Consider the following 25,390-nt stretch of genomic DNA (forward strand, 5'->3'; position numbering starts at 1 on the left):
TCTTTGAAACCAATTGGTCTTTCACGTTTTAAGCGTGGCCTAGACTTATTTGCCTGAAGAAGTTGTCCTACCGGGGCATCAACTCAAACTTGAGCATTAGCAGCTAAATATGTGATTTAGTAATCCGTGGAAGGTTAGTAAATGCATCCAGCAGTTGATTTGCAATATTCTGCAAATAAATTATCTTTTGAACTTCTTGCTCACATTGATTTGTTCGAGGATCTAAATGAGATAGTGGCAACGAATTTCAATCTATCTCATTTTTCAACTGCTTATGTTCTCCCCCTGATGTTAGGTACACTGATTCATCAAAATGACAATCAACAAATCTTGCCGTAAATAAATCTCCAGTCATAGATTTTAAATATTTTATAATAGAAGGAGATTTATACCCAACATATATTCTCAATCTTTTTTGGGGACCTATCTTTGTGCGGTGAGGTAGAGCAATTGGGACATATACTGCACACCCAAATATTCTAAGATGGGATATATTTGACTCCCTTCCAAACGCCAACTGTAATGGGGAAAATTCATGATAATTTGTTAGCCTTATGCGCACAAGTGCTATTGTATGCAAAATAGCATGTTCCATACTAAAACAGAAAGTTTTGTCCTCATTAGCAATGGTCTAGCTATCAATTAGAGGCGTTTAATCAATAATTCTGCTAAACCATTTTAAGTATGAACATGAGCGACCGGATGCTCAACTTTTATTCCAACCGACATACAATAATCATTAAATGATTGAGATGTAAATTCATCAGCATTATCAAGATGAATTGTCTTTATTGCATAATCTGAAAATTGTGCTCTTAACCTTATAATTTGAGTTAACAATCTCGCAAAAGCCATGTTGCGAGTTGATAATAAGCACACATGTGACCATCTTGTAGATGCATCTATTAAAACCATATAATATTTAAATGGTTCATATGAAGGGTGAATTGACCCACATATATCACCCTGTATATGTTCCAGAAATGCAGGGAATTCAATCCCAACCTTAGTTGCTGATGGTTTAATAATTAGATTGAAGAATTTTTTGATTCTTCAAAGTGTGTCTATGTTAATTCTCAATAATTCTGCAAATCATATTATAACTGGGATGGCCCAACCGATCATGCCAGATGATAAAATCATTAGAATTAGTAAACCTTTTGTTTACTATGGCATGTGATTCAATAGTATCAATATTTGTATCGTACAATCCAGAAGAAAGTGCAGGTAATTTTTCGTGCAAAATTTTCTTCTCCATATTTATTGTAGTAATATAAAGATATTCAACATTTTCTTTATTTGCAGTCTCAATATGATAGTCATTTTGGCGAATACCTTTGTAACTTAAAAAGTTTCTTTGGGACTTACTATAATATAATGCATTATCAATTATCAATATCGTTCCTCCAGGTAGTAATAAGGCCGCTTTTCTAGAACCTTCAATCAATTTTGTACTACCAGATATTGTATTGACATAAGCCTTTTTCATAATTAAATGACAAAAATATTTTCTTTTCTTTTAATATTGTATGAGTTGTGGCACTATCCAAAAGGCACATATCTCCATTATTCATCTTGAATCCAATTGAAGATTGAATAATTTATTTATCTTCATAAAATAAAAATACATTATAAGAAATAAGTAATAAAAGCAATATGCACATAAGTTAAGTTAAAAGGTATGATGTACTAACATGTAGTAACGTAATAAGGAATGAATCACGAATTAATGTAGTAGTGATAAATGTAATGATTATATAAAAATAGATACAAATACGATGGTATATGATTGATTCAGCATAAATAAAAATATATAATAATATGGCGTGCAATTGATGTATAAGGTTGTAAAAGAATTAGAATAATGTAGAAAATGTGCTATAAAAACCTATGAAAATGAAATAACAGAAAGTGTATATTTTAAAAATAATCATAAGTCCCTTCTACATAGAAATGTGAAAACACGATAAATCAAGGTACATAAAAATGACAACATATTGAAAATCATACAATGAAATTAACATCAATTATAATCCTTAAAAAAGTCTTCAACCTTTAAATAAGTAATATCATTGAAGTCATTAAAAACGTCGTCCTTCAGAGCCAGATTTGTTTCAATATTATTATTATGTGAACTAGACACGCCTAAATATTGCTTCAATATTTCCACCAATGCAACCATTAATTTGGTTGATAACAGTTAAAAATGGATAAAAACGGATGGAGAGTATTATCTTTGTGGGGTCCACAAACTAATTATTATTGGTTGGAAAATTCAGAATATAGATTTTGCAAGTTGCACTAGTAATCAGTCTATTGATCTAACTATAATTTGACTTTAAAAATGGTGAAGATAATTAAGCTTCAGCTTCTTTCCGTTAGTGAAAGAGAAAAAGAGCAGATCATGTATCCTCACACCTTCCTAACATTTTTTGTTTCAGCATATTCTTTTTTTGAGAAGCTTTTTATAGAAGGTAACGAATTATGCAAAAAATAAATAAATTGTTCACATGAATTGCACATGTTTTTGTAGGGTTCCTTAATTTTTTTGAGAATATCTAACTGAATGATGAAAATTGTTAACTTTCAAATACTTGAAGGATATTTTCTGTCAAAACATATAATTTAAAGACGTAATTTAAGTTTGGGGTATAGTTTAAGAATGTTTTTGGCCAAAAACTCACCTATGATCAACATTTATTCATTTGAATTATAAAGAACAAATACAATAAATAAATATAATACAATACAATCCAAATTAATAAAATTCAATACGAGAGATCCAATGCACACACTTTGATCACACAGATGCTTTAGTTAATGTCTTGATAGCAACATTTGGTGCACGAAATAGGGGTGTAATTTCCACGGTGAACGTATCGTATCTCATGAAAAACTCCACCAAAATTAACCTACCCAATAGGTGCACCATGTCTTTCCCTGGACATTGCTTGTTGTCTGGTGCTGGTTCCTCCGTTGCCCTTCCATTAGACCATAGAACATGTTTCAGCATTTTCTCACCATCATTCATGAACCTATCGGGAACGAACTCATCAGGATTCGCGAAAATTTTAGGGTCCCTAGTAGCCATGGGTTGATATCCAACGACGAATTGTCCTTTATTGATCTTGTAAGACGCATCGTGGCTTTGGACCATGAAGTCTTTCTTCGCCTTACCGTACTGTAATGGTACAGGTGGGCGAAGCCTCAATGTTTCGTAGACTACAGATTTGACCAAACTCATTTTGTTGATTGCTGATAATGTGATTGCTCCACCTTCTTCCTTAATAGCGGTCCTGATTTCGTTAACTAGTCGTGTGTGTAGACTAGACCCTGCTTCTCCCACAAACCTAATTAATCACATGAGAGAGAAAAAAGAACATTAATGACTGCTGTAATCAAAATTTGTATATTTATTCCGATAATACTGACCTTAAGAGATGAGGAAAGAAAGCGTTCAAGCCGGCGAACATATTGATCCCCACGAGAAAAAGCATGTTATGTACGGCTTCTTCTCTTTTGATTCCAAGTTTTTCGGCTTCATCCAACATGGACACTGCAGACTTGCTAAATACATCAACAAGTTTGTTGTAATCACTTTTCACAAAACCAAATGGTATTAGAAAATTATGGAAGAGGATATCTTCTATGAAGTTTGGAAGTTTCTTCGCGCTCAAGGATGGAATTAGCTGTGGGAAAAGCCATTTACGAAGATGTTCCGGTCCTTGAGCGCCAAGAACTGTATCAATCGGATTAGTCTGATCACAAAGCAAACGAAAAATGAAACCAAACGTCATAGTGGGGAGGAGGGCGTTGAAATCCGATTTCCCCTGTTCGGTAACCTGTTTTTCGAGATTATTAAAAAGGTGATCAGACAATGAGCTCCTGAATAGAGGAATGAATAAGTTATGTCTCTTTGCGAACGAAGAAATAATGTAGCCTTTTAGTGCGGCATGGTTCGGATCTTTCGTATCGACGAAAGCAAGGGGACGATAACCGCCGTAATATTCTTTACCGGGCTTAAATGTACCACCAAGAGTGTCAGTTTTGTCGATGAGGGAATTATCAAACATGTAAACAAAACTGGTGGCATCTAGAAATGCCACCAATTTGTAGTCATTAGAGGTGAATGGACCTGGTGCCATGTTGATTTTGACAACAGTGGATTTGTATTTTTCAGCTTTGTTATGGAACCAAGCATCTTCACCTTGGTTATAGAAATAATCGTATCGATCTTTAAGCGCGCTAATTATAGGGAAACCATAGTCCCCAGGGATTTCATGAACCGGAAGTTTGATAATTCAGAGCAACTAGCAATTTGTATTATTTCTTATCTCTTAAAATAATGTGTGTTGTGGCACTATCAATAAGACACATATCATCATAATTGATTTTGGATCCAACGGATGACTGGAGAATTTTCATATTCTTTATAAATAAAAGATACATTGTAAGAACGTGAAATACTAACAACATAAAAACTTTAAGAAATTGTACTGTCTTAAAAAAAATCCTACGAAGTACACCATAATATCAAACATTATAAAAAAACAGTAACTATTTTTATAAGATTTATTCCCAGTTAGATGATTAATTTCTCAGTCAATATTCATAAAGTCTTCAGCTTTCAAATGAGTAATATTTGGTAGATCTCCAAAATCTTCATCTTTATAAGCAAGATTTGCCTCAATATTTTCATGTTTATTTGAGGGGGTTGCTTCATCATCATTTCAGAAATTCAAGTATGCCTCCACATTATTATCTTTTTTTAGGGAGGCTTGATAAAGTTTCAAAAAATGATCGGGCGTACGACATTCACGTGCCCAATGACCCTTCATATTACACTAGTGGCAAATATTAGATTTACCCCTGGAAGGATTATTTTGAGGAATTTTATTGTTCTCATGTTTATTTCCATCATGATGACGATAATTTTTTCGTCCTCTACCATGTCCTCGTCCACGTAAATGACCACAACCGCGATAATTATTTTATCTTGATTCAAATTGATTATGCGCTGCTACAACATTCGCTTCAGAAAATGGAGTAGAGCTAGTGAGACGGGCTTCATGATTTTTCATCAGCATAATATTATTTTGCTCAGCCACAAGTAGGCATGTTATTAATTCAGAATACTACTTAAATCCTTTTTTCACGATATTGTTGTTGTAGCAACACATTTGAAGCGTGAAAAGTGGAAAGAGTTTTCTCAAGTAAGTCATCATCAGTGATAGAATCTCCACATAATTTTAACATGGAACTTACCTTGTGGATAATAGAATTATAATCTGTCACAGTTTTAAAATCTTGAAATCGAAGGTGTATTCAGTCATATCGGGCTTTTGATAACACCGTAAGCTTCCGGTGGTGATACCGTTCCTTCAAATTAGTCTATAATTCAAGAGGGTCTTTAACAGTTAAATATTCTGTTTTTAATCCTTAATGAATATGATGAAAGAGAAAAATCATGGTCTTTGCTTTATCTAGGGTTGATGTATTATTATCTTGTTTAATAGTATCAGCAAGACCTTTAGCGTCAAGGTGAATTTCAACATCAAAGATCCATGATAAATAATTTTTTCGAGCAATGTCAAGTGCCACAAATTCAAGTTTTGATAAATTTGACATGATAAAACTGAGATAGAAATTAATTTAGAAATAATAAAAACAGCTAAAAATAAAAATTTTCAGTAAATATACCTGATATAAAAGTTAATATATCTGAAAAATAATATATCTGAAGAAAACTTGAACTTCATGTTGATAACGTGTTATGAAAAAGGGCAATTTATAACCAAAGTAAAATGACATGCTCATCAATTTGGTGGTGGATCCCATTACAATACATTCACCTACTTTTCTTTAACAAAAGGCACGTTTTTCACTCTTTTGGTAATTATATTTGCTTACAATGGATTGTTTGTGGTTAGGTAAACAGTATGCGGTGCCTTATTTTTCTAAATTATTTTTGTTGTTTATGGGGTTTGGTATTGAGGGGTATGGAAAGGAAAAGAGTACGTAAGACATATAATCAATCTTTATATATATTTGGATGTAAAAATTAAAAATATAGCTCTAATACAGTAATACTAATAGGTAAACCCCAAATTCTTATTTTTTTTTTCTTTCTATTCTATACTTATAATCAAGTAGACTTTTCTTTTCTACTATTATAAAAGAGTTCAGTTGATATTGATATCAACATTGTCCTTTATCAATTTATGGAGTCTATTTTCGTCATTTTAGTTACTTGTCATATTATCTCATCATATGCTGTTTCCCCGCAATATCACCTTTCCCCAGCTTTGTATTAGGATAAATGTTTAGTTTGTGATAGACGAATTTCCTAATAATATAGAAGATAAGAGACGATTGATTACAAATAGTTGATGATATATTAAATTGTGATAATTAAGTTTCAGAAAATAGTAAAATTAAACTTAAAGTTAATTAACATGAGAAATTAAGAGTAAAACTTAATTACTGAACTGACTTATTACGTGTTTGCCTCATCTAGTAACTTTTACAAGTACCACAACATGTGAACTCTAGGAGGAATAAAAACCCTACACCCTAGTGGAGTAGGAACGATCATTTCACCGTGTTTTTATTTTACTACGACTTTGAAACCACATCCAACTATATAATACTGTTAAGAATTTATAAGGCACGTGTTTCACACTTTTGGTGATTATATTTGCTTAGAATGAATTGTCTTTGGTTAGGCAAACAATGCCAATATGTTGTTGTTACACACATGTTCTACATGACATAATACACGTATGACACAAATTGTCATATAGAATACATATGCCTATTTGTTCAATTTGTACAAATTTAAGTGTCTACTTAGATTGTGCACGTTCAAAATTGAAGGACATATATATCAGCTAAGGTCACGTTAAATGACACATCTATATATTATACATGCCTTGTATCTTACATGCATGTGGTTCCTGTTGGGTTTAGGTGAAGTGTGAATGAGAAATACGAATTGGGAAATGTGGGGGAACCAAGTAAATGAAAAATGAAAAGTCATTTCTCCCTCATTAATAGAAGAAAGAAAAAGTTTTGTCCTTATATTAGAAAAAACTTTCTTTAACTCATAAAGGGTTAAGTAGAGAGTGCCCTCACGCACCGTTTCCTACAATGTTAATGTAAATTAACGAGTTCTATGGCAGAATCCGTCGGTACTTCTTTATAATTGTCATCAATTTTTGCTTGGACACTTTAATTAAATTTTGTTCATTTTAAATATCTCAATTAGGATTTTGCTATCTCATTTTGACACTTTTTGTAATTTTTCGAATACAAATAGTTTCCTTATGGAGAGCTTATGGGTGAAATATGTGAACAAAATGAATGACTGTCGGTCGTATAAATTTCATAGGTCATAAAAATACCACCGTAGATTGCATCAATGGGCCATGGATTGCCGTTGTCCAAGAAACCAAAATTTCACCCTCTTTGACCTATGAAATTTCTTTGACTTTTGTCTCATGAAATGTCTCTGCATTGAGAATGTTTACGGTAAAATAGACATTACTTTTTATTACAAAGTGAGATGAACGAGCAATTTATTTTTCTGGAAACAAAACTCGCATATCTTTCATTTCATTTTATAGGTATTTGATTCTCTAACTCATCATATATAAGGATATATGCTCATTCAAAGTATGATTATATTCAGGATCGCTTGAAATACTCCATCACAACGACTTTACCTTTAACTTTTGTTTTAAGTCTCTCTTTAGCATGTAACTTTGGTTTAACACTTCAAATGATGATTTAATATCAGGGTTCCTTTATATCCACTAATATATGCACTTAATATTTTATTTTAATAATAAAATGCATATACACCAACATAAAGTATCAAGAATGATAGGGTAATTACCTGAAAAATAGAGTGATAATCTTTTATAATGATATGTATAAGTTTAACCATATATAATTTAAACACATTAAAAAGAGGGTGCAAATTTTAACTTATAAAAACTGGGAGTATACAAAGAATAAATTCTTCCACTATTTACCAATTATAGTAGGCTATATGCCTTATTCCCATACTAGTAAATTCTATTTTATATGAACATAGGATGTAAATAGGACGGGGTAGAGCAAGTGTTGACCCGCTAAATTTTTAATCCGCCTTAACCTTCCCCATTTAGCATATTTTTTAAAAATTATCCTGCCCCCCCTGCCCTATTGTGTGTGTTTCTTCATTTGCAGTATGCATTTAAATAAAAATTACTTAAAACAAAAGGTCATCATGATTAGTTGGTTATAAAAGCAAGTAATAGTATTAGTCAAGCGATGATAAAAATAAATATTATATTATTAAATATTTCAATTTTTTATCCAGCATTCTATAGTTAATTTTTTTAAAGAATCATCGTGTAACACTAGAGTCACGTAAAGTATAAAACTAAATAAGCATTAAAGAAGTTCCTAATGTTATATATAAACAAATAATATAGTATCAATTACTATGATAGTTTTTAATTGCCAATGCAATACTACAACTATAAAAATAAAATTAAAAAAAATAGATATTCGAAGTAATTTTACTAAGTAAAATGAAAATATACATCTATTTAAGTGTTGAAATTTGTAGGGAAATTCACAAATTTCAGAAAGTTACAAATAAAGTTCAGATGAAAAAAATGGGCCAAAAGGCCCAATACACTACATACCCTTGTCCTGCCCATATTTTAATTTTTGAAAATATAAGTTTTGATCCGTCCTGCCCTACCCTATCCTATTTAAGCATTGCCCTGTTCTGCTCTATTAGGCCTTTGTCCTGCCCCGTCCCAATTTTCATTAAAGTGATATATAATATAAAATTTATTTGTTAATGGTCATTGATTGATATATATTAGTTAAACTCGATAATAATATAAAAAAAGATTCATTTGCATAACAACACAATCTTTTGCTGCGCATTATTTATTATCCACCGTTGAATCATCAGTCTCTCTTTTGCTGTGTTTTCAAATATATTTGCATCTTTTGTAGCAAATGATTAATTTCCTAATATCATTTCACCTTTCTTTATCAAGAAATTTGAATCATGGCTTTGGACCATCCATCGTGTCTTTTTTAGCCTTACCATATTGAAACGGCGTTGGAGGTTCAATTCTCAACACTTCATACACCGTTGATTTAGTCAAACTCATCTTGTTGACTGCTGATAGAGTGATGATCATCGTGATTTCATTTGCTAGCCGAGCGTGTAAACTCTTTCCTCCACTAGCAACCCACTTGATCAGTGACCATAAGCATTGAACCCTGAAATTAATTGATATAGCAATATTAACTAATTAATCCGTCCAATTCGTCTAAGTTTAAATTTATTGGGTTGACATATATTTTTTAATTTGACCATACGAGTTGATCATAAAGTGATCTGTTAAAATTTTAGGTCAAAACAGATCTGTTGGAAATAACTATTGAGTTGGGTACACTCATAAGGGGTGCTAATTAGCCTGTTAGTCTATTAGTTTGTCCTCATCTTTAATCCTAATGTTTATGAATTAATACATTATTATGACCATAAAAAATATTCAATTTTCCACATGAGATGACAACTAGAGGTTACTAAAATGCCCTGCATCCCTACATGAAATTTAGGTTATGAACAAGGAGATTCATTCACTTTGTCAGAATTTTCGATAATTGATAACGTGAATCATAATTACTAGAGATATGTTTCCACTATGGAGAAATACCTAAGTCTCCAAAACTGATATTTTCAAAAAAAATAATTAAATACTCAAGGATCAAAACAATACAGCACAACAACAACAACCCAGTGAAATCCCACATCGTGGGGTCTGGGGAGGGTAGAGTGTACGCAGACCTGACTCCTACCAATGTAGGACGGCTGTTTCCGAAAGACCCTCGGCTCAATAAAAGCATAGAAAAAGGTTAGACAAGAATATTAGAATAAATAAGTAGATGACGAAAACAGTCCAAACAATATTATAATCAAAGCACAAAAACAGTAGATATTATTATTGGATAATAACATAAATACCATAAATAGCATACATCAGAGTACAAGAAATCATAGTGCGTTAATACGCCTACGAATAAGGGAGAATAAAATCATTATGTACTAGCCTTCTACCCTAATGTGTGTCCTCCACACCCTCCTATCTAGGGTCATGTCCTCGGTAAGTCGTAAATGCGCCATGTCCTGTCTGATCACATCTCCCCAATATTTCTTCGACCTACCCCTACCTCTTCTGAAACAATCCATGGCCAGCCTCTCACATCTCCGCACTGGTGCATTTGGGACTCTCCTCTTCACATGTCCAAACCATCTCAGTCGCGTTTCCCGTATCTTGTCTTCCACCGAGGCCACTCCTACCTTTTTTCGAATAGCCTCATTTCTAATCTTGTCACTCCTGGTATGCCCACACATCCATCTCAACATTCTCATCTCGGCAACCTTCATCCTTTGCACGTGGGAGACCTTAACTGGCCAACACTCCGCCCCATACAACATAGATGGTCTAACGACCACTTTGTAGAACTTGCCCTTAAGTTGTGGTGGCACCTTCTTGTCACATAACACACCGGAGGCGAGCCTCCATTTCATCCATCCTGCCCCAATACGGTGTGTGACATCCTTGTCGATCTCTCCGCTGTCTTGCATGATAGAACCAAGATACTTAAAACTACTTCTCTTCTGGATGGCTTGGTCCCCGAGCCTAACTTCCGCGCCAACCTCTTGAGGTGTCTCACTGAACTTGCACTCTAGGTACTCTGTCTTGGTCCTACTCAGCTTAAACCCCTTAGACTCCAAGGTGCATCTCCAATCTTCCAGCTTAGCGTTAACTCCGCTACGAGTCTCATCGATGAGGACTATGTCATCCGCAAAAAGCATACACCATGGCACCTCACCTTGAATTTGTCGCGTCAATCCATCCATCACCAAGGCAAATAGGAACGGGCTAAGAGCTGATCCTTGGTGCAACCCCATCATAACTGGGAAGTGTTCTGAGTCCCCTCCTATTGTCCTTACCCTGGTTTTGGCACCCTCGTACATGTCCTTGATCACCCTTATGTACGCTACATGTACACCTTTAGCCTCCAAACATCTCCATAGTATCTCTCGTGGGACTTTATCGTAAGCCTTTTCCAAGTCGATGAACACCATATGCAAGTCTCTTTTCCTCTCCCTATATTGCTCCATTAGTCTCCTCATAAGGTGGATGGCTTCTGTAGTTGAGCGTCCCGGCATAAATCCGAACTGGTTCTCTGAAATAGACACGCCTCTCCTCACCCTCATCTCTACTACTCTTTCCCACACTTTCATAGTATGGCTTAGAAGCTTAGTACCTCTATAGTTGTCACAGCTCTGGCTATCCCCTTTATTTTTGTAAAGCGGGATCATGATGCTCGATCTCCATTCTACGGGCATCGTTGTCGTCGTAAAGATGACATTAAATAACCTAGTCAGCCATTCCAAACCTACCGAGCCCGCGCTCTTCCAAAATTCTCCAGGGATCTCGTCAGGTCCGGTCGCTCTTCCCCAGCGCATCCTACGAACAGCATCCTTAACCTCATCGACCGTAATACTCCTACAACCCCCAAAATCGTGACTCCTTCCTGTATGTTCCAAATCTCCCAACATAATTTCTCTGTCCCCTTTGTCATTCAAAAGTTTATGGAAGTATGACTGCCATCTTTGTTTGATAAGGGTCTCCTCTACCAATACTTTTCCGTCTTCATCTTTAATGCACTTCACTTAATCCACATCGCGTGCCCTTCTCTCCCGGGCCCTGGCTAGCCTGAATAATTTTCTGTCCCCACCTTTCTCTTCCAGTTCAGCATAAAGATGTTCAAAAGTTGCTATTTTTGCCATTGCAACCGCCGACTTCGCCTCCTTCCTCGCTATCTTATACAGTTCTCCATTTGTCCACTTCTCCACCTCATCCTTGCTCTCCATCAACTTAGCATACGCCACCTTCTTTGCTTCCACTTTTCCTTGCACTTCTCCATTCCACCACCAGTCCCCTCGATGCTGACTATGACTGCCTGTTGAGACTCCTAGCACTTCCTTTGCTACAACCCTAATATAACTAGCTGTCCTATCCCACATATCATTCGCATCCCCACTAGTATCCCAGACCCCCATATCCTTCAATTTCTCTCCCATCTCGAGGGCACTCACCGTTGTTAAACTCCCCCATCTGATCCTAGGTCGTTCTTCCCCGACCCTCCTCGTCCTTGTCATCTTTATCCCTAAATCCATCATTAAGAGCTTATGTCGGGTTGTAAGGTTGTCGATCGGGATGACCTTACAGTCTTTACACAAACCCTTATCATCCTTCCTGAGGAGTAAAAAATCTATCTGAGTTTTAGCCACTGAGCTACGGAAGGTTACCAAGTGGTCCTCCTTCTTTGGGAAACTCGAGTTGGCTATCACCAATCCGAAAGCTCTTGCGAAATCCAACAGTGCGGTTCCTCCTCCATTTCTGTCCCCGAAGCCAAAGCCCCCATGCACATCATCATAACCTCCCGAAATAGATCCGATGTGCCCATTGAAATCCCCTCCCACGACAAGCTTCTCAATAGGTGGTATGCCTCCCACTAACTCGTCCAACTGCTCCCAAAAGCGCCTCTTATCCTCCTCGCATAAGCCCGCTTGCGGCGCATAAGCACTAATAACGTTCAACGTGATCCCTTCAACGACCATTTTAATCGACATCATCCTATCATTGACTCTCCTAACCTCCACCACCTGATCCCTTAAATCACTGTCTATTAAAATGCCTACCCCATTTCTATACTTCGATTTACCAGAAAACCAAAGCTTATACCCGTCTACCTCCTTAGCTTTAGAGCCGACCCATTTTGTCTCCTGGACACAGGCTATATTAATCTTCCTCTTCTTTAGAATCTTAACCAGTTCTATGGATTTACCCGTTAACGTCCCAATGTTCCAAGAACCTATTCTCAGTCTAGACGCTCCTTTAACCCACTTACCTCTCCTTACCCTCGTCCCCGTCCATGAGCGAGAACATGACCCTAGTCTACCATCACTATCCAAAGCCACGAAAATGCGTAAGAACTAATAAATTATTCGGGAGTTTAAAATTGGCAAAATGTAACTACCAGTATATGAACAAAGGATAGAATATAAAGATATAAAAACCGGAGGTACCTACTCCGGTAGAAATGAACCTGGTTCCCGTCGAAAAATACTGCTCACGTCGATATACTGTTCACGTCGGCGTACTTGGTTGAGTTGCAACGGTTGTTCGTCACCGGAAATACAGATCTGTACACCTGAAAAGAAAAAAATACTTTGCCGGAAAAACTAGAGCTTCGCCGGAAAAACTGAAGCTTCGCCGGAAAAACTTGAGATCTGGATGGATCTGTCTAGATCTGTCTCTAAGAAGCTTTACGGAAATGGAGAAATTCCGATGGAGAAGTCGCCGGAAAAAATGAGAAACCGATGAATCAGATTCACTAAGATTTCCGGTGAATAGATTAACAGATCATCGACAGAGAGATTTTCTGTTGTGAGACTGTAAAGATGCGTCAGCCAACCAGCAAAACAATTCCTATAATTTCTTTTCTATATTCACCGAGTTCTAAACAGTGCACCACTATGAGTGTGAGATCCAAAACAATACAGCACGATTGGGCAAAATGCAACTTTAAACCAAGCTTGATTAAAGATTCCACAACCAATATGGAAATAACTATTATTTCTTTTTTCAAAAGGCAAAAGAAAAAGGGCCTGATCTTAACCTTTCTAGTTGGGCTTCAAAAACATTTGTACACATCTATTGTTAACTGTTTGTATAATAAGTGTATAATCAATATAAGATGTGTAGACTATAATCACACTACCTAAATTTGTAAACATAAGAATTATGGTTATCTTTTATTGTAGAATTTGTTGGGCGGTTATGTTACATAAAATAAATAAATAAATATTCAAGTTGAGCATATATATCTCACTTTTTTTAAAGGAGATTCAAGTACACTATGATATAATTTATACTGATTCAGCAGTATAATTCTTGACTTATTCCAGAATACAACAACTCAATAACATTGTACAACTCAAACAATTTCAATTAATTGAAGAGCTCAAAGCTCTATCAAAAAACACTTTCCTTCAATATAAAATTACTCTTTTTTGTATAGTGAATTAGTGAAAAGCTTAGAATATTTTTCTTGTCTCAACTCTCTTTCACAACATTAACCTCAATATAAATACAATATCATACTTCTTATCTTTTCTTACGCTCTATATTTTTTTGTACCTAAAATAATGTAACATCATCACTATTTATAGGTGAAAAATTCTTCTTTCAAATGAATATGAAGATTATGTGTAGTAACACAAATACCTAAAAGATTTTTTATCAATAAGGAACAAACTTCCTCCTCTCAAATACTCTCGTCAACCACTAACTAATCTAAAATAATCGTCGTCCTAATTGTGCAAGTTACCCTCAATTTTTTGGGGATTTTTACACCACAAATCTTTTTTAAATATTTATCATTTATTAACATAACTGACATAAAAATTTTAAAACTTTCAAAATTACTTTTTAAAAATAATTTTATAGCATATAATGAGATCCCAACAACCAATATGGGATGTGGCGCAGTGGTGAGACTGTTTCACCATTAAATAGAGGTCTCGGGTTCAAGCTTTGGTAAAATATTCTCTCCTTTTTGTTTCTTTCTAATTTTACATGATTAAACAAGCTTTTTTTTTTCTTAGGATCATATACGTATAATATTATTATACTCGACATATTTGTGTTACTCTAATGAGGGTCGAGAGGGAATTCTTCTGAAAATCTGGAATATGATTAATCTACATAAAATAATATGAAATTCGAATTGGAATACACAATTGCTTTCTCTAGAAAGATTCAACTCGATTTGCCTTAATATTTAACAAAGTACGTTGCAGAACTCAACTCGATTTGCGATGTTGAATTATCTTATAAAATTGAAATTTCAGTTCAATCGTGATCTTTACTTGTATAAAAGAAAGAGTCATTACAATGATACATTTTGTTCAGAATCCATTATTCAAATGAGATAATTATGAAACAAATCTTTAGGTAGCGATATTTCCGGCATCCAACAAGTTTATTAATGAATCCAATATTTTAGGAAACGCTTCTATAGATACTAATAATAAATTAGAAATTAAGTATTAAATTATCTCTTAATTTTTAAATTAAATTAATAAAAGTAGACTCTGTCAATTAGACGGTTCGGTTGGTTATTTTTAAAAAATTATATCATCCCATTTTTGGGGATATTTTATAATGTCTAATCAAAATTAGATCTTTTAAAACTATTCTGATCATATCGGTTTTTTTTCGATATCGGTACGCTTCGGTTAATTTTCATTTTTTTTTTACTTTTAAAGTATCAAGTCAAAATATACTATTATTAAAATATTTCTTTCACAAGTATGTTCGAAGTATTTCAATTCTTCACCAAAAAGTCAAGAATGTAAAATCTTGTTGCCGTATTGTTTGATCTTAAACATTTAATAGGAGTGCTTGCATAGATTTTGCCGTATTTTTTGATGGGGTATCTATTAATAGTATTTTTTAATTTTAAATCTAATAAATTTAAGGATGATTAAAGAGTAAAGATTCAAAGTCATCCAATCACCAGATGTTTAGGACCTAAGTTATATTTATATTTGAAAAATGTTATAAAGTATATTTATATATTAAATTTAACATATTGTTAATATATAAATATATTTACGGTTATTCGATTCGGTTTGGGAATTTTTTGATTTTTTTATAAATTAAAAAGACCATCCCAATTGTTGAAGGTTATACACTTAAATAAAAGTTCACGATTTTATTTAAAAAATAATATAAATCAATTCGACATAATTAGATTCGATCGATTTTTTATATTCTTTTGACACCCCAAATTCTTTTTAATACAGTACAGTGGCACAAAGAAAATGTTTTAAGTACTAGCTTAGTCCTTGGATGTAGGTAATGCATTTTTCCGTGGTCTAGTTTCCACTTTAATTTCCAGAACCAAAGTACATGTTGCTTATATAGAGAGAGGCTAATCTAATTTATTTATTTATTTTAAAAAAAAAACGGAAAAAGGGATTTTGTGAGAGCTCGGCACTAGCTAGGTGCAGCAAATAATATTATATCAATTTTAAAATATATACATAAAATAATTAATTTTATAAAATAAAAAAAGGTGAATAATTCAAAAATTATCAAATACCTCTAATAAATATAGAATAAAGTAATCTTACATTCTATTGCGAAAATATCATACATTATACCTGACTAAACGTGGCCTTACACCCTAATGGAGTAGTAATGACCACCTTACATTATGTAGCTACTTTCCTGCTTTTCTTTTATTAATAAAGACTTTGAAACCACTTTTCACTATAATAATGTTAAGAATTTAAAAGGTGTTACGAAAATAAATTAAATTTAGCAAAATAAAGCGGAGAGAATAAGAAAGAAGAAGAAGAAATAGAGTAGTGTTAAAGAAAAATATATGGATGTCATTGTAATGGGACCTACCACCAAATTGATGAGGTGAGAGCCACTAGATAATTTGCACAACTTGCCCTTCTTCTTTGGTCTTCTGGCAATTTATTTAGATACACAGAAATATAGTAATACATACACGGCAGTATTATTCTCTACTCTATTTCTCCTTCTTCTCTCTTATTATCTCTACTTTATTTTGTTAAATTTAGTTTATTTTCATAACAAGTAGAGAATAATATTGCCGTGTATGTATTGCTATATTTTTCCGGGAATCTTTATATATTTCAGGCATTTTAAATTCTTCAGGTTTTTTATAAAAATATCGTTATCCAGAAAGCAATATAAATAGGCTGTAACGACATCCATCAGATGCATGCCAAGTTTTTCATGAACTGCCAGATTATAAGATATCTGAAAGTGGATGCATCCACCACAAGAGAATATATTTCCATATAATCAATGCCGGGTCCTTGCAAAAATTCTTGTGCCACAAGTCGTGCTTTATATCTTACGACTTCATTTTTCTCATTTCTTTTTCGCACAAAGACCCATTTGTATCCCACTGATTTAATACCTTCAGGTGTTTGGACTATCGGTCCGAAAACTTTGCATTTTTCAAGCGAAGCTAATTCAACTTGAATTGTATCTTTTCATTTTGGCCAATCATTCATCTGTCTACATTCATCGACAGATTTTGGTTCAAGATCTTCATTTTGTTGCATTATTTCCATAGCAACATTATAAGCAAAATTATTGTCGACAATTATATTATTTTGGTTTCATATTTTTTCGATGAGACATAATTTATTGATTTTTTTTTTATCATTTTTAGACGCCTTAACCTCTTTTAAGGTTTTATCAATTGTTATATCTCTTCGCTCTTCTTGAGTAGGTTTCGTCATATCATGACCATCTTGATTGTTTGTTCTTTTTCTTTTTTGAGGATTTTTATCTTTGGAACGGATCGATCTACCATATTTTAAATGTGGTTTAGACTCATTTGCATTAATTAATTTTCCTACTAGGACATCAACTCGAATTGGAGCATTAGCAGTTGGGATATGAGATTTAGTAACTCTTGATAGGTCAGTGAATGCATATGGCAGTTGATTTGTAATATTTTACAAATGAATTATCTTTTGAACTTCTAGTTCACATTTATTTGTATGAGGATCTAAATGAGATAGTGATAATGAATTCCAATCTATTTTCCTTTTCAGCAGCTTATTTTCTCCCCCCTAATGCTGGGTATTCTAATTCATCAAAATGACAATCAGAAAATCTTGAAGTGAATAAATCTTCAGTTATAGGTTCCAAATATTTTATGATAGAAGGAGATTCATACCCAACATATATCCCCAATATTCTTTGGGTCCCATCTTTGTGCGTTGTGGTGGAGCAATCAGAATATATACTGCACACCCAAATATTCTAAGAGGGGAAATGTTCGTCTCCTGACCAAAAGTCAATTGTAATGGGGAGACTTTATGAAAATTTATGGGTTTGATCCGCACAAGAGTTGCTGCATGCAAAATAGCATGACCCCATAATGAAATTAGAAGTTTTGTTCTCATAAGCATTGGTCTAGCAATTAATTGGAGACGTTTAATTAATAATTCCGTTAGACCATTTTGAGTATGAATATGAGCAATCGAACGCTCAACTATTATCTCAGTAAACAAACAATATTCATTAAATTCCTGAGATGTGAACTCACCAACATTATCAAGACGAATTATCTTTATTGCATAATCTAGAAATTGTGCTCTTAACTTAATTATTTGAGCAAATAATCTCGCAAATGCCATATTACGAGTTGATAATAAGCAGACATATGACCATCTTATAGATGCATCTATTAAAATCATATAATATTTGAATGGTCCACATGATGGGTGAATGGGCCCACTATATCACTCTGTATAAGTTTTAGAAATATTGGAGATTCAATGCCCACTTTGATTACTGATGGTCTAGTAATCAATTTTCATTGAGAACATGTAGCACAAGCAAATTCTTTAAATTGAAGAATTTTTTGGTTCTTCAAAGAGTGTTCATACGAACTCTCAATTATTTTGCGCATCATATTAGAACCGGGATGGCCCAATCGGTCATGCCAAATAATAAAATCATTTGAGTTAGTAAACTTTTGGTTTAATATGTCATGTATTTCAACAATGCTGATACTTGTGAAGTATAAGCCGAATGAAAGAGCGGATAACTTTTCAAGTATAAATTTTTTATCCGACATCATTGTAGTAATGTAAAGATATTCATTTTTTTCATCATTTGTAGTCCCAATATGATAACCATTTAGATGAATGTCTTTAAAACTTAATAAATTTCTTTGAGACTTACTACAATATAATGCTTCATTAATTGTTAAATATGTTCCTCCGGTAAGTATAACTTTAGCTTTTCCGGATCCTTCAATTAATCTTGTAATATCAGATATTGTATTAATATTAGCATCATTCATAATCAAATAAGAGAAATATTTATTATCTCTTAAAATAGTGTGTGTTGTGACACTATCAATAAGACACATATCATCATAATTTATTTTGGATCCAACTGATGACTGAATTTTTTTTATATTCTTCATAAATAAAAGATACATTGTAAGAACGTGAAATACTAACAACATAAAAGCTTTAAGAAATTGTACTGTCTTAAGAAATATTTTTACGAAGTACACCATAATATCAAACATAATAAGAAAATAGTAACTATTTTTATAAGATTTATTCCCAGTTAGATGATTAATTTCTCAGTCAATATTAATAAAGTCTTCAATTTTTAAATGAGTAATATTTGGTAGATATCCAAAGTCTTCATATTTATAAGCAAGATTTGCCTCAATATTTTCATGTTTATTTGAGGGGTTGCTTCATCATCATTTCAGAAATTCAAATGTGCCTCCATATTATTATCTTTTTTTGAGAGAGGCTTGATAAAGTTTCACAAAATGATCGGGCGTATGACATTCATGTGCCCAATGACCCTTCATACCACACCAGTGACAAATATTGGATTTACCTCTAGAAGGATTATTTTGAGGAACTTTATTGTTCTCATGTTTATTTCCAACATGATGACGATAATTTTTTCGTCCTCTACCATGTCCTCGCCCACGTCCACGACCACGACCGTGATAATTATTTTGTCTTAATTCAAACTGATTATACGCTGCTACAACATTCGTTTCAAGAAATGGAGCAGACCCAATGGGACGAGCTTTATGATTTTTCATCAGCATAATATTATTTTGCTCAGCCACAAGTAGGCATGTTATTAATTCAGAATACTTCTTAAATCCTTTTTCACGATATTGTTGTTGCGTGAAAAGTGAAAAAGTTTTCTCAAGTAAGTCATCATCAGTGATAGAATCTCCACATAATTTTAAAATGAAACTTACCTTGGGGATAGCAGAATTATAATCTGTCACGATTTTAAAATCTTGAAATCGAAGGTGTATCCAGTTATATCGGGCTTTTGGTAACACCGTAAGTTTCAGGTGGTGATACTGTTTCTTCAAATTAGTCCATAATTCAAAAGGGTCTTTAATAGTTAAATATTCAGTTTTTAAACCTTCATGAATATGATGACGGAGAAAAATTATGGCCTTTGCTTTATCTTGGCTTGATGCATTATTATCTTGTTTAATAGTATCATCAAGACCTTTAGCGTAAAGGTGAATTTCAGCATTAAGGATCTATAATAAATAATTTTTTTCAGAAATGTCAAGTGCCACAAATTCAAGTTTTGATAAATTTGACATGATAAAACTGAGATAGAAATTAATTTAGAAATAATAAAGACAAATAAAAATAAATTTTTCAGTAGATATACCTGCTATAGAAATTAATATATCTGAAGAAAATTAGAAATTCATACGGATAACGTGTTATGAAAAAGGGCAATTTATAACCAAAGAAAAAGTGCAAATTGTGCAAATTGTCTAATGGGCCCAACCTCATCAATTTGATGGTGGTCCCACTACAATGACATCCACTTACTTTTCTTTAACAAAAGGCACGTTTTTCACTCTTTTGGTAATTATATTTGCTTACAATGTATTGTGGTTAGGCAAAACAGTATGTGGTGCCTTATTATTCTAAATTATTTTTGTTGTTTATGGGGTTTGGTATTGAGGGGTATGGAAAGGAAAAGAGTACGTAAGACATATAATCAATCTTTATATATGTTTGGATGTAAAAATTAAAAATGTAGCTCTAATACAGTAATACTAGTAGGTAAACCCCAAATTCTTAATTTTTTTTTTCTTTCTATTCTATACTTATAATCAAGTAGACTTTTCTTTTCTACTATTATAAAAGAGTTCAGTTGATATTGATATCAACATTGTCCTTTATCAATTTATGGAGTCTATTTTCGTCATTTTAGTTACTTGTCATATTATCTCAACATATGCTGTTTCCCCGCAATATCACCTCTCCCCAGCTTTGTATTAGGATAAATGTTTAGTTTGTGATAGACGAATTTCCTAATAATATAGAAGATAAGAGATGATTGATTACAAATAGTTGATGATATATTAAATTATGATAATTAAGTTTCAGAAAATAGTAAAATTAAACTTAAAGTTAATTAACATGAGAAATTAAGAGTAAAACTTAATTACTGAACTGACTTATTACGTGTTTGCCTCATCTAGTAACTTTTACAAGTACCACAACATGTGAACTCTAGGAGGAATAAAAACCCTACACCCTAGTGGAGTAGGAACGATCATTTCACAGTGTTTTTATTTTACTACGACTTTGAAACCACATCCAACTATATAATACTGTTAAGAATTTATAAGGCACGTGTTTCACACTTTTGGTGATTATATTTGCTTAGAATGAATTGTCTTTGGTTAGGCAAACAATGTCAATATGTTGTTAAACACATGCATGTTCTACGTGACATAATACACGTAGGATACGAATTGTCATATAGAATATATATGTCTATTTGTTCAATTTGTACAAATTTAAGTGTCTACTTAGATTGTGCACGTTCAAAATTGAAGGACATATATATCAGCTAAGGTCAAGTTAAATGACACATCTATGTATTATACATGCCTTGTATCTTACATGCATGTGGTTCCTATTGGGTTTAGGTGAAGTGTGAATGAGAAATACGAATTAGAAAATGTGGGGGAATCAAGTGAATGAAAAATGAAAAGTCATTTCTCCCTCATTAGTAGAAGAAAGGAAAAGTTTTGTCCTTATATTAGAAAAGACTTCCTTTAACTCATAAAGGGTTAAGTAGAGAGTGCCCTCACGCACCGTTCCCTACAATGTTAATGTAAATTAACGAGTTCTATGGCAGAATCCGTCGGTACTTCTTTATAGTTGTCATCAATTTTTACTTGGACACTTTAATTAAATTTTGTTCATTTTAAATATCTCAATTAGAATTTTGCTATCTCATTTTGACACTTTTTGTAATTTTTTGAATACAAATAGTTTCCTTATGGAGAGCTTATGGGTGAAATATGTGAACAAAATGAATGACTGTCGGTCGTATAAATTTCATAGGTCATAAATCCCACCGTAGATTGCATCAATGGGCCATGGATTGCCGTTGTCCAAGAAGCCAAAATTTCACCCTCTTTGACCTATGAAATTTCTTGGACTTTTGTCTCATGAAATGTCTCTGCATTGAGAATGTTTACGGTAAAATAGACATTGCTTTTTATTACAAAGTGAGATGAACGAGCAATTTATTTTTCTGGAAACAAGACTCGCATATCTTTCATTTCATTTTATAGGTATTTGATTCTCTAACTCATCATATATAAGGATATATGCTCATTCAAAGTATGATTATATTCAGGATCGCTTGAAATACTCCATCACAACGACTTTAGCTTTAACTTTTGTTTTAAGTCTCTCTTTAGCATGTAACTTTGGTTTAACACTTCAAATGATAACTTAATATCAGGGTTCCTTTATATGCTTCAAGTATCACACAGATTCATCAGTGTTTACAATTCGGACATGTCCTAGAAACTATGGGTTGTTACAGACACTCAAAGAACATCAATTTTATGCTAATTTATCTAAATGTGTGTTTTGGCTGAAATAAATAGCCTTTCTTAGATATGTGGTGTCTGAAAAAGGCATTAAAGTAGATTTTCAAAAGATAGAGGTTGTGAAGAGTTGGTCTCAACAGACCACTCTGACAGAGGTGCATACTTTCTTGGAGTTAGTCGACTTTTACAAATGATTTGATATCTATGAGTTGTATTCAATCATTTGGGTTAAAGTTCTACCACTTTTAGCCTGATATGAAGATGAATATTGTGAGTATATTTTCATCCAAGTAAGATTTTTATATGAAATATATAAAAGTGTTGGTTAATTACTTTCAATGGATTTGATTCAGCAATAGAAAGATTTAATTAACTATTACATCCGCTAAATTCAACAATAAATGTTCAAAGTAACCACACGCAAACAGTAATGAGATCCAAATATCTTTTGACTACTATAAAGGCAAATCAAGTACTATTTAATTTGCTTGCAGACCCCATGAGCTTATTATTAACTACTATTTGACCTTGGGTTAATGAATAGTAATTCATGTCGTTTTTTTCTCCAATGTCTTGAAAGTTACTGCTGACCCAGCCAAGAATTTACTCGACTCCACAGTAAATGTGTCGTAACGCATGAAAAATTCCACCAACAACAACCTGCATATACATTTGTAGATCCAAATTTGTTTGTTAATTAGTGGTCGATACATATACGTAAGTTAAACTCGATAAAATAAAAAATTATTAACCTGCATAACAGCACAGCCAGATCTCTCCCTGCACATTGTTTGTTATCCACTGTTGGATTATCGGTCTCTCTTGCATTTGACCAATAAACATATCTTAACAATTTTTCCCCTTCACTTCCCATAAATCTCTCTGCAATAAACTCTTCTGCTTTTTCAAAAATATTTGGATCTTTTGTTGCAAAAGTTTGAAATCCAAATAACATTTCACCTTTCTTGATTAAGAAATTTGAATCATGGCTTTGTACCATAATGTCTTCTTTAGCCTTACCGTATTGGAACGGAATTGGGGGTTCAATTCTCAACACTTCATACACAGTAGATTTAGTCAAACTCATTTTGTTGACTGCTGATAGAGTGATGAACCCACCTTCTTCCTTGATGATCGTCCTGATTTCATTTGCTAGCCGAGCATGTAAACTCCTTCCTCCGCTTGCGACCCACTTCATCAGTGACGGAAACAGAATTTTCATACCACCATAAGCATTAAACCCTGAAATAAAATCAATTAATTTCTCCACTCATCTAAGTTTAAACAATCCATGGCATATTCGTTGTATAATCTTGACATGACACCTCAATATAAAACAATTCAACATACCTGCGAAAAAAACTAAGTTGTGGCAAGCTTCATCTCTTTTAATCCCACTCTTCTCTGCTTCATTCAGTATACTTTCAGCGTGCTTGTTAAAAGCATCGTAAAGCTTCTGATATTTCGATTTCACTAGAAAAAACGGCAATTGGAAAGTATGCAGCATTAAATCTTCCAAAAAGTTGGGCATAAATTTTAGACCAATAGTAACCAATGGAGCCAGTTGAGGCAGCATCCATATATCAAAATATTTTGGTCCATTAGAGCCAAGAATTGTGTCATGGGGACTTGTTTTCTCACACAACAAACGAAAAACAAAATCAAAAGACATTGCATCGCTAATGTGGTTGAAATCTGCTTTCCCATTTTTGAACATTTCTATTTCAAGATTTTGAAACAGGGCAGAAACAGAGGATTTAAATATAGGAATAAATTGACTATGATATTTGGAGATTAAAGATAAATAGAACCCTTTAAGTGTAGCATGTTTTGGCTCTGATGCATCGAGATATGCACAAGGACGATATCCACCGTAGAAATCAGTTGATGGCATGAACGTGCCATCAAGAACGTTCTTCTTTTCGACTTTTGAATTGTCGAAAAGAAGAGGAAAACTTTTAGCATCGAGTAGAACAATGACTTTGGGATCTTTAGAAATGAATGGACCTGGTGGCATGTTCGTTCTAAATACAGTGGAATTATATTTTTGGGATTTTGTACGGAAGAATTCCTCCGTTCCGAGGTTGTAGTAATAGTCGAATCGATCTTTAATAGCTCCGAAGAATGGGAAACCATAGTCACCTGGGATTTCTCGAGCTGGAAGATTTGAATTGTAGAACTCATTGTCTGAAGAAGAGTTGGCAATTGAAGACATTTTTTTGTTAATTGTAATGTGTGTGTGTGTATGATTTGGGAGAAATATCCCACAAACCTTTTGGTAGTAAATATTTATAGATAAAGGGACGAATAGGTAATGGGCGGCATGTCCGGGCATGATTCACGTTTGATGAGTTCATTTTTCAAATGCTCACGCTATCAATTTTTATTTTATTGTATAAAAACTATTACGTAAGTATTATTATAACTAATTTTTATAATGAAAAAAATACTCTATTTGTCTCAGTAAACATAAAAAGTAGATCAAATATCTTTTAAAAGGTTATTTAATTTTATCTATGTATCATAAGAAATAATATCATGTGCAATGTCCCCATATCTCATTTATTTCCTCCTAGTGATTTTTCTGCCATGCTTATAAAAAAAATGAAAACAGTCGCCCTACCTTTCAAGTGGGGGTTAGGTCTGCGTACATTTTACCTTCTCCAGATCCCACACGGTGGAACTATACTGGGCTTGTTGTTGTTGTTGCTTATAAAAAAATGAGTAGTTTTTGATATAAGATAAAATTAAATAATTTTTCACTACAAAAATTAATTAATTTGGCACAAAAGATGAAAGT

At 33.4% G+C, this 25,390-nt stretch overlaps 1 protein-coding gene and 1 pseudogene across 2 annotated transcripts; both read right to left on the reverse strand.

Moving 5' to 3' along the window:
- Positions 1 to 2,729: 2,729 nt before the first annotated feature.
- Positions 2,730 to 12,169, reverse strand: LOC129887520 (9-divinyl ether synthase-like; annotated as a pseudogene). The gene is made up of 4 exons (XR_008766423.1): positions 12,021 to 12,169; positions 9,113 to 9,291; positions 3,433 to 4,329; positions 2,730 to 3,350 (listed from the first exon to the last, which is right to left on the reverse strand). The product of XR_008766423.1 is annotated as a 9-divinyl ether synthase-like (transcript).
- A 10,740-nt stretch (positions 12,170 to 22,909) lies between these two features.
- On the reverse strand, positions 22,910 to 24,856 carry LOC129885486 (allene oxide synthase 3-like). Its single transcript, XM_055959774.1, has 3 exons — positions 23,941 to 24,856; positions 23,343 to 23,832; positions 22,910 to 23,250 (listed from the first exon to the last, which is right to left on the reverse strand). The coding sequence occupies exons 1-3, from the start codon at positions 24,803 to 24,805 to the stop codon at positions 23,139 to 23,141; spliced, it is 1,467 nt and encodes a 488-aa protein (XP_055815749.1). The 5' UTR covers positions 24,806 to 24,856; the 3' UTR covers positions 22,910 to 23,138.
- Between the last annotated feature and the right edge of the window lie 534 nt (positions 24,857 to 25,390).

The sequence above is a fragment of the Solanum dulcamara genome, chromosome 4 (assembly GCF_947179165.1).
Source record: "Solanum dulcamara chromosome 4, daSolDulc1.2, whole genome shotgun sequence".
Classification (NCBI taxonomy): Eukaryota; Viridiplantae; Streptophyta; class Magnoliopsida; order Solanales; family Solanaceae; genus Solanum; species Solanum dulcamara.